Below are 10,369 nucleotides of genomic sequence, written 5' to 3' on the forward strand. Positions count from 1 at the left end.
TGACTGCACCCAAAAATGGTCCTGCCTCCAGAAATACAGCCCAAAAGAAAGGAAAAACTATTTAATGACAGTTAAATGAGTTGGAGGAAATRATCCTKCMAYAGGGACTGGCTAACTGAAGTGCTGTTTGTGATGATGCAGAGGAGAGCTCCAAGCTCCAGTCTGCTCCTGGTGCAGGAGCTCAGGTTAGTACAGAGATGAGACCAGCGATTTGGAAGAGGAGCAGTTGAGCAGAGAGTGTTGTTGTCCTGGTGGTTCAAAAACAGAAGCAGGAAAGATGTGTACGTGATGGTTGCAAAGATGTATTGTCCTTAGGATAACTGGTAAAAGTGGACTTGTTTTTTAAGCAAATGCTTTTACTGTTAGTAAAGCAAAAAATTGAAAGGCAAATACAAGCTGAGAAAATAGTTTAGTAAGGACAAAGGGTTTCTTTGGATGGCATGGACTACACCAACCAAATCCAGGCACAGCGCTTGAGCTTGGGACTGCCTTCCCTGGGCTTGGATCCTGATTCCTTCTGTCTGCTGGGGTATGAGCTGGGTGCCACGGGGTGCAAATGTGCATTCCCACCCCTCGAGAGGCAGCCCAGGTGTTGGAGTAAGACCCTGTAAATCAGTGGAGTGTTTCTGACCTGTTCCTGCTCTCAGGAACAGGGATGCCCAGCAGAAGGTGTCAGTGAATGGAGCCAGCACTTTTCTATGCTCTCCCTTRGGACTGAACTCCCAGTTGCTCAAAATCGTGGGACAAATTCATTCAGTGGCATGTCCAACCCAAAATCCCAAATTTTATGTCTCAGTGGCTCCTTCAGCAGCGTGAGGTGAGTCTGGCTCWGCTCAGCTCCAGGTCACTGGTGGAAAAATGCAACTTGCTGTTGGGCTGAGGTTTTTATATGGGGGCTGCAGGGCCTCGAGTGCTGGGACAGGAGGGCTGTGCAGTACCCAGAAATCACAGACCCTGCGCTCAGCTGCCCCAGCCCTGAGGCCGAGCCACGAACAACCCCTGTCCCCTCACACCTGGACTTGTTCCTTGGCAAAAAGGATGGAATCAAACTCTTCTTGGTGCCAGAAGATGCTGTGAGGAGCAGCAGCCAAAGGCTTGTAATTGGGAGGCTCAGAACTGGTGCTGGGATCTTCCCTTGCTTTTAAGGCAGAAGGGTGGTAGGGTTGTAGGATGAGCAGTGGGGACAGATGTCTGTGCTGGAGGTGTTCAGGGTGGAGCCACAGCCAAGCTGTGTCAGTCACACACTGAGGGTGACACAGGACTGGGSCCATCAGGGGCTCGTGCCCCTCACAACAATTGTTCGGTCTAAACTCTGACACCATCTGGCTGTGCCTCACTTGGCCTGGAGCCTTGGCCTTCCCCAGCAGATCAGAGTGCACAAGCTGGTGCATTTCTGCTGTCACTGTCCATGTGTACCCAGGCCGGGRGAAAGAGAGGGCTCCTGTGCCCCTSCTGTSGCCARAGACACCTGTTATGGTTCTTTTGTAGTACCCGTACTATGCTTTTGCATCCCACATACTGTATGCAAAGCCTAACAGGTGTCTCTGGTGTCAGGAGGGGCACAGGAGCCCTCTCTTCCCCCAGGCCTGTGCACACCATGGTAGAGGCAGCAGACACCCCTTTGCCTGGTCCCACTGTTCAGGCTCCAGAGGATGACTGGGGGACCCATTTTTATTTCTCAGCACTGAGCCCAAGAGTAGGGCTCCAGGTGGGGGCAAGTCAGTGCACACCAAGGGTTATCCCCACAACACAAAGGACCACAGTGGGGCTGCACCATCAGTTCCAAGAGCAAATAGATCTTCTGCCWAATGTTATCAACTCCTCACAGAGCAGGAAAGCTGAGCTCCAGGAAGGCTCGAGGGGGTCCTGAACCCCAACAGCAGTGCAAGGCCCTGTTGAACCTGAGTGCATTTCACACCACCAAGGAGGTTACAATTGACCAGAAACTTGCAATTTTCAGCACAGACAGAACAGGACATGCAGGTGCGGCAACAGGAGGCTGCAAATGTCTGCAAACAGTGCAGGGACCCAGCAGGAAGTGCTGGGAGGGGGGGGACACAGTGGTGCTGCTCAGCTGGGCCATGAATTCAGGAGCTGCCAAGAGCAAATCCCCATGGCCTCTCTCAGGGCTGGATTGCAGGGAAGGGGGTGCATCAGAGGGTCCTGACCTGTGGGGAGTGGGGGGTTGGATGGGGGTGTGGATGGTGCTGCCTTTCACTTTGGAAGGTGAATGGTGCACACACAGGTTGGGCAATGAATGGTCCTACACCAGCAGCAGCTGCTGGACCTGGATGGGGCTGAGGATGGGGATGGGACAGAGCTGAGGCTGGTACCACTCATCACCCAACCTGAGACAGGGACAGRSTGGGCAGTGCCAGTGTGGGGCAGAGCTGCTGTGGGGCAGAGCTGCTTTGGGGCTGAGCTGAGTGCAGCCTGTGTCAGGCAGGTACCCACCCCTGCCCATCACATCCAGCACCATGACCTGCTGGGGACCCTGGTGTTTCTGCAGCCGAGGAGACATCCTGGGACACATCCCATTCACTGAGACCACCCTGGGGATGCTGTCTTCAGGCCTCAGCCTACAAGTCCCGTTATCAGACGTGCTCCTCATCCGTCCCACTTGCCCACCCATGAATCCCATGGGATGCCCACAGTGCCTTTTGGTGCCTGTAGGGATTCTCCTGGGCCTGAGGAGTGCCTTGAGGAGCTCAGCTGAGTGACCTGTGACTGAGTGAAAAGGAGAAACCCACTCTAGTGTGTGCACGTCACAGGAAGCAGCAGCAACCACAGCCCCAGCRCCTCGCAGCCGTTCACGGCAGCGCTGCCAGGACCAACAGCCAGCTGAGAGCGGGACAGAGGGCAAACCCAGAGGCTCTGGCAAGGGCAGGGATTGCCACCCTGGGTGCCCTGAGGCCCCTCTGTGCCGGGAGGGCAGAGCTGGCCAATGGCTGCCTGGGCACGATAGCACCCAAAAACCGGTGACAGCAGTGAGGAGCAGGTAAGTGGAGTTCACCTCTCCTGAGGGCAGGAAGAGGTTAGGGTGGGGGAGGAGACGGTCCCAGCCTGGGAGAGTTCTGGGTCACACACAGCTCTCCACGGTCAAGGAACTGAAAGATGTGTTCCCACAGCTCCTGAATCTCCATGGGGATGTTGGAATGGTGCCCCACATTCTGGGGGATGTGGGGCTGGGATGGGATGGCAGCAGAGACACAGCCTGGCTGGGGACTGTCCACATGCTGTCCTGGGGAGTACCCACATCCCCTGTGGTGGTGATGGGACAATGGTTTCCTCAAAGGGCTCCCTGAGGAACTGCCAGRCTCAGCCACAGCCCAGAGCCCTGCCCTGGACTGTGCTGGCATCTCCCAGTGGCAGTGCCCTGCCTGGGACACAGAGTGGGGGATGCTGACCCAGGAACCAAGTCCCTTCCAGACAGCAGCAGAGCCCTGGGGGCTGAACCCCAAGGATGGGGAATCTGCCCAGCCGGGTAAAGCCACTCAGCATCCCAGCAGCATCTGCCAACATTTCACAGCCTCCTCTGCCCACTCAGGCAGGTGAGTGCCCAGCAGCTGTGAGCTCATCCAGCACCCCACCTGCCTGGTTCCAGGCTGGTTCTGCCAAGGGAATGCTGAGCCCTCTCTCCTTCTCTGCAGTCCCCAGCAGTTTCCAGGCCCTGGCCCTCTGTGACTTCCCCTCCGGTGTTGGGGTGGCTGCTGTCCTGAGAATGGGGGAGCAGGTCCACGTCCTCTCGGAGTAAGTCTCTGCACTCCTGACCAGGGTCCAGCCAGTGGGGCCATGGTGATGGCAYCTATCCTGTGCATCTTCCCTGCATCCTGCAGCCTCAGCCCCTCAGGATGGCTCACCTCTCTTCCCCACAGGGATGGGGAGTGGTGGCTAGTGGCATCCAAGGTGTCTGGCAAGGAGTGCTACATTCCCAGCAGCTGTGTGGCCAAGATCAGGCACGGGTAAATGCTGAGAAGGGTGTTTCAGGGAGGGCCCTGGGGAACATRGCTACAACCGCAGAGCCTGGACAACCCTGAGGCCAAACTGTGGCCACTGCTCTGGAACGTCTTGCTCTGCTTCTCCCCCTGGGCCATGSAGCAGTGCTGGGGCTTGGGGAGGTGCCATGGCATGCTGGAGTGTCCCCAGGCCATGCYCCTGTTGGGATGCTGGGTGTCCTGGCAGCAGGGAGAGCCGCTGGCAGTGCCCGCTCTCTGCACAGGTGGCTCTACGAGGGCGTCAGCCGGCAGAAGGCCGAGGAGCTGCTGCTCCGTCCAGGCAACGACAGCGGGTCCTTCCTGATACGGGAGAGCCAGAGCAGGCAAGGTGAGAGCCCTCAGATCAGTCTCCAGTACCATCCCAGTGCTCCCCACTGGTGCCCAGGAGTGAGAAGGAGCAGTCCTTGCCCACATCCAGGGGCCATGGCCCTGCCCACTGGGCTGCTGTTGCTTCTCCCCACTCTGTGCTGAGCCCCTGCCTCGGGGCCTCAAGAGRACAAACCACCATCAGCTTCCTGCATCTTTGAGTCATGCATAGACCTGACAAGGCTCAGCCCGCAAAATCACACCGAGGGCACCCTGTGAGGAGATCCTGCCAGGGGCTCTCTGCAGCAGCTGCTGGCACCRAGGTCACCCAATGTCCCAGCCCTATCGTTTGTTTTTATGTTGCCCAMAGCATGGGGCTGGCATGGGGACACTTGCAGCCACGAGGCGCCGTAAGGAGAAGGGTGATGCTGGCTGCTTCTGTAGGATGGTGAACCCCTGCAGTGTTTAAGAGTGCAGTGGGYAGTGGGGCTGAGCAGGACAGGGCCTGGGCCAGCCCAGCCATGTGCCCTTTGTCCTCTGCTCACCAGGCTGCTACTCCCTGTCAGTGCGGCACGGCAAGAGTGCTGCCTCGGCCTCAGTAACTCACTACCGTATCCACCGGCTCGACAATGGCTGGCTCTACATCTCAGCCCGGCTCACCTTCCCCAGCCTGCACAACCTGGTGGAGCACTACTCTGGTACGGCCCCACCACCCCGAGCTGTGGGTGGGAGATGTGCTGTGCCCTGAAAGGAGGGAGGGGAAAGGGGCAGCCTGTCCGCTCTGGCCGGGCATGTTGGGGGCAGGGCTGCATCCTGCTGATGCTGTTTTCTCCTGCCCAGAGTTCAGTGAGGGGCTCTGCTGCTGCCTCAGCCAGCCCTGCTGCACAGGAGGCCCGAGGGCAGCCCCAAACCCCACAACGCCTGCTGTCGTCAGGAATCCATCGCTCCACTGGGATAAGATCGAGAGGTGGGGGCAGTGGGGCAGGGGCTGGAGTCTCCTCCGGCTGACCCTTGAGGGGCAGTGGGGCAGGGGACCTCAAGGGTGCTGACTGCCCCATCTGCCCTCAAACAGCTCCCTCCTGTTCTCGGAGACCACATCCCCACCTGAGGACTCTCTCATCAGCCAGGGCCTGCGGGAAGCCATCAGCTCTTACCTAATGCTCTCGGAGAGGTCAGAGGAGACTGACACTCCCGAGCTGGAGCCCACAGGGAAGGCAGTGAAGAACAGCTGAGGACAGGGCTCCACCTGGCCACAGCTCTGTGGCAGACACTGATACCCCAGGTCAGCCTTCTCCTGCTTTCAGTGTCTCGGTGGTGCTGGGGCCAGCGGAGCCAGGCAGGCTGTGAGGCTGGAGGAAACAGTGGCACAAGGGCCCGTCCTTCCTTCACTGTGGGACGGGATGCCTGAACACCGAGTCTCACCTGACACCCAAGGGAGGAGGAGGCAGAGACTGCACAGAGAAGGAACCCTGCGGGCCCCACAGGCTGCCACAGCAGCAGAGAGGATGGAAATGTTCAACAAACCGAATCCTGGCGCAGGTGGAGGAACAGCACAACCACATCAGACCTCTCAAGTTCAAGCACAACCATTTGAGGGGTATGGGTGTCTTGTGCAGAACAGGGACTGTGAGCAGCAGCCATGAACCCTCAGAGTGTTCTCACCACCATAACTCACCATTCTGCTTGCTGGGACCAGCATCCGGGGAGGAACCAGCCCATGACTATGCCCAAAGCAGCTGATTTTTAAACCTTTTAACACAAAGACTGTAAGTTCCATAAAACAGGATCCTGCTGGACATGCAGCAGTGACCATCTGTAATGTCTCAATTAAAAGGCACCCCCTTCACAGCTCAGGCTTGGTGAACTCATTGTGACTTGCCGCTGGGGCATTTCACTGCCACAAACTGGGGGARTTTGCTCCTCCCACAGATCATTCAGAAAAGCAGAATGCAAATACTCATATACAACCCTGATCCCAGCAACACCACAGAGCTGAGGGGCCTGAACAGCAGCAGAAATGCCTCAGAGCAGCCTCAATTTCTGAGCCTCTGCTTTCAACAGGCCCTTATCAGCAAAGCTGGAGCTTCCTCTGTGGCCAGAGGCARTGCAGAAGTAATTTTGCTGCTTGGCACCATCCCTCTCTTCCTTCCCTCCCTGCACTCTGCACCCTGCTGCCAGTGCAGCAAGACCACCTGTCTTGGTTTGAGACAATTTTTTTCAGAGAGAAACCTTATGGAATGAACATTTCCTCTGAAGTGAAAAGTTTGGTAATTTTTTCCCACCAATATAAAACAGATGTTTGGGTGAAAGTGAAGAAAAAAAAAAAGTTTATTTAACAGAATAAGGTGCCTGCAGGACACGGATAAAAAATGAATAAATGTTAGATATTGAAAACTCCAGGAACTCACGCTGCCCCCTCCCCCCACAGCCGCTCCGCACGTGGTGCAGAGAAAGATGGCATGGCTCTTGTCCCAGGGTAAAAAAACAAAAGAAAAAGTCCACCTGGCCGCTCGGGCAAACAGTGGGAACCTGGCAGAACCTGTGGTGGTAGTCCTCTCTTCACTATGGATGAAGCAGGGGACTCGATGTGCTTTCTGTCGCTGGTTCAGATCCTCCAGAGTCCGGGGCTGAGGCGCAGCGGTCCCGCGGCTTTTCCTGCCGGCCCCCCGGCTGATCGGTGCTTGCCTTTTGGTTCTTAGACCAAAGCCCTGCCCAACTGCTCCAGAAGAAAGTCACAGGAGCCGCTGAAGGATGGCAGTCCAGGGAAAAGCTGCTTGCCCGTTAAAAAAACCAAGAACTGGCTAAGAGACAACAACGTAACTCCCCTAGCCCCGACACCTGAGATCCCCTGGTGCTGCAGCCCGGCTTTAAACTGCCCGCTGCCTCCTGCCCCTTCTTCCCGGTCTGCCTTACAGGTGCAGGCACATTTTGGGGCATAAAAGCAGACAAAATGTAAGAATACAGTGTTATCACAAAAGCACCACCCCCCTGAGCCCCAGCTCCTACTTGGCCATGCTCCAATCTGTTTCTCATTTTCTTGCCTGGTGAGCTCACTCTTGCAACCCATTTCCTTCTCAGTCCAGAAGGAACTGCTCAGTCCCAGCCTCCAGCCCGGGTGGCCTCAGCACAGACCAGGCTGGGGTTTGTCCCTGGCCTTGCCCTCCTGCTGTCACGCCTTGGGCCCCAAGGTAACTCAAGAGTTTTGCATCCTTTATTTTTGCTACTGACCCAGGCTGTGTGAACTGAGGTGGCTCTTGGGTTCCTTCCTCCATCACCAACCTGCACCCAGGCTATTGGATGCATTTACACAGAGCCACGAGTCAAGAGCCTGCTGCTCTGGCACTTGTAACATGGAGCCAGGTAAAATGGGACAGATGTGGTTGGAAAGGCTGTTCAAAGCCTTCCCCATTGCCAGCAGCCTCTCAGCCTTCCACCATCCCTGTCTTGAAAATCTCCTTGTTCTGGGCACATGTCACTCATGCTGGGAAATGTCTTCCCAGGGCATTCCCAGGCCAATTCCCTGCCTCTCATGCTGCAGCCGTGAGCACCATGGGCATGAAGCGGATTTCAACAAGTAGCAGAGGCACAGAAGTGCCAGGGGCCCACAAGTGCCAGGGGAGGGGAGGACCCACAAGCTACCCCAGCCATCCCAGAGTGGGCAGCTGTGAAGGAACAATAGGTCCTCCCCGAGGTTGTTCTGAGTGCCCAGGACCATCACAGGGAGAGGAGTTGTCCCACTGCTCCCCCGTGTTCAGGGCACCTTGTGATTGTGACCAGATCAGCCACACTGTGGGCAGCACAGGCCTCCCCAAGAGCCATGTCACCAGTTCCTCTGAAGTGACAAGTACTTTCTTTTACATGGGAGTAACCCAGGTTCCTGTTAATAGATCCCTTAGGGTGGAGTGGAGTGAAACAACAAATGTTCAATATGTGTAAATACAGGTACATAGGGTTTTTTAGGACAATGTGTTTGCAAAGGAAAGCAGGTATGTAGCCATTTTTATGATCACAATCTATAGTAATATAACAACATGAAAGCATTGCAAAATTGTCACTGAAGCTGCAGGAATAAAAGAAATAGAGCATCAGGCATTACTTTATTCCATCCAGGATGTGCAGTAGAAATCATTCCAGCTCACCTTGTTCTTAACCAGACTATTTATACATCTAAACCCCAAAGAAATTCTCATTCCTTGGTTCTCCATTATACATTTTTTTGTACTTGACCTCCTATTGGTTATTGATCCCTTCACCTTCAATGCTAATTTGCTCCTCATTCTTTCGTTCTCTTAATAATCTTTTCCCAGACCATGTGTCTCTGACCCAACAAGGGGGTAATGTTTGTTCATGTCCGTTTATCTCCTCTGCCTCTGCTGGCTATTCCTAACCTGTAGATGTTGATTTTAATTGAAGCCCATCAGGCCTCACCTAGTGAAATTCAAATCCTCAGTGAACGGAGCCTTTTTAAGAGAAACCTCAAATGCTCCTCCAAGTGACAAAGGGAACAAACCCATAACTAAAGTTATTTCAAAAATTGTTAAAGTTACACCATTTCCACCAATATGAAACGCCAAAAGTATCACCCAAGGGCACATGAAAGGGAAAAGGGAGGAGGGAGGGAAGATAAAAACGTGAAAATCTCATCACCCAGTTAGGCTTTGATCAGTCTGGATCACTGCAGCTCAGCTGGCCCTTGGTCGAAGTGATGGTCCATCAGCGGTGGGGGAAAGGAGCCCACAAAACACTAAATCAGATGGGTTAAAATACACTCAGGCCAGGAATGCCCAGGTACCTCTCCTTGGGTGGGGAGCTTTCAGTTCTCTGGTGAAAGTCCTCAGAAATTAGTCTGGGGGCACTTAGGGAGTCCCTGATGGGTTTTGACAAGTTCTACAGACTTGACAGCTGCCTCTCAGACATTTGAGCCAGGAATGCCCCATCGGATCCTCCCCTGACATGAGGCTCCATCCTGCCACAAGCTTTGTCTGTTACCTCATTCACAGTCTATCATTCAAGCAAAGCACACCAGCACCTTCACAACTAAGGAATGTTTTGAGTCATTAACCCATAAAAGTCCAGTCTTTCACACTTGGTGATAACCGGATGCACAACCTGGTCAGACAAGGCTATGCTCTGCCTCTCACTCTCCTCAAAGGAAATGGAGCATCTCTCGCCTGCACCAGCATTTGCTGGGGTCAAAGGGATTTTGAGGAGTTGCAAAGCAGGCAAAGTGTCTTCATCAGCCCTGAACCTCTGTGCAAAGGACACAGCTGTGCCCAGAGCCCAGACTCAGAGCAGCACCCAGCCCTCACCCCAGCAGCACAGAACCAGAAAGCATTGCTGCAGGAGCCGGTCCTTCCCTCATGTCCTTGGCCGTGTCTGTCCCCAGGCTCCACGACTTTCTTACCAAGTATCAGYCTGGATGCCCAGGAGGTACACACAGCTTCCACTCCCAACCCAGKGCAGCCCTGTCAGAGACTGAAATGTTATAGTTTATGACTTAAACATTTTCATGACTGACATTTTGCATATTATAGCAGAACTATACAAAAGCTGCCCAGAAAGCCACCAAAACCCTGAATGAGACCCTGGCTACACTGCTCATTTGCCGGATGATCAAAGATAAGATACAGAACAACTCAGAGCTGGGAGAGAACACATTCACAAAGGAAATCAAGCTTAGCACCTTCGGGGTGGGGACCACCCCCCCAGGGCTATCAGCTGCCCGGCCAGCACAGACCCTCACACCAAAGGGTGATGGGGGGAGAAAARAGACTTTGGTTGTGCCTGTGGTCAGACGCACAGAACAGCCCGTGCTCTGGTGTAAAAAGCAGCTCAGCTGTGGAGCCCTGCATCCCGGGACAAGCTGATCCACGGGGACAGTCGAGGGGCTGTCGTGGCCCATCAAAGACTCCCCTAAAGGAGTCCCCAGACTCTACACCRGAGATGATGCAACAAATCCACAGTGTTGTAAAGGACAGTGTCAAACCGAGCCCCCTGAAGGGGTGACACGTGGGCATTCCCAGATGGCCCAAAACGTTTATTAATGCACTGCATTCTGTACTCTTTGG

General features: G+C 54.7%; 1 protein-coding gene across 2 annotated transcripts; it reads left to right on the plus strand.

The window, feature by feature from the left end:
- The first annotated feature begins 2,830 nt into the window (after window positions 1–2,830).
- SLA2 (Src like adaptor 2) lies at window positions 2,831–6,219 on the plus strand. Of its 2 annotated transcripts, XM_057376674.1 has the most exons (8): window positions 2,831–2,998; window positions 3,296–3,551; window positions 3,651–3,750; window positions 3,876–3,962; window positions 4,220–4,323; window positions 4,850–4,999; window positions 5,142–5,268; window positions 5,374–6,219. In XM_057376674.1, the coding sequence occupies exons 2-8, from the start codon at window positions 3,464–3,466 to the stop codon at window positions 5,531–5,533; spliced, it is 816 nt and encodes a 271-aa protein (XP_057232657.1). In that variant the 5' UTR covers window positions 2,831–2,998; window positions 3,296–3,463; the 3' UTR covers window positions 5,534–6,219. The 2 variants fall into 2 exon arrangements, with proteins under 2 accessions (XP_057232657.1, XP_057232659.1); XM_057376676.1 differs by having other exon boundaries at window positions 2,831–3,551.
- The last annotated feature ends 4,150 nt before the right edge of the window (window positions 6,220–10,369 follow it).

This window comes from Malurus melanocephalus, unplaced genomic scaffold, assembly GCF_030028575.1.
Source record: "Malurus melanocephalus ecotype Western Australia unplaced genomic scaffold, MMel_1.1 scaffold_287, whole genome shotgun sequence".
NCBI classification, from domain to species: Eukaryota; Metazoa; Chordata; class Aves; order Passeriformes; family Maluridae; genus Malurus; species Malurus melanocephalus.

What these genes read in the sequence shown, in the direction of transcription:
- SLA2 (XM_057376676.1), top strand. Translation starts at nt 3,464, where the DNA reads ATGGGGAATCTGCCCAGCCGGGTAAAGCCACTCAGCATCCCAGCAGCA. An exon ending in GTGGCCAAGATCAGGCACGG is followed by an intron (nt 3,963 to 4,219) that starts GTAAATGCTGAG and finishes CTCTCTGCACAG; the next exon opens with GTGGCTCTACGAGGGCGTCA. An exon ending in CACTGGGATAAGATCGAGAG is followed by an intron (nt 5,269 to 5,373) that starts GTGGGGGCAGTG and finishes GCCCTCAAACAG; the next exon opens with CTCCCTCCTGTTCTCGGAGA.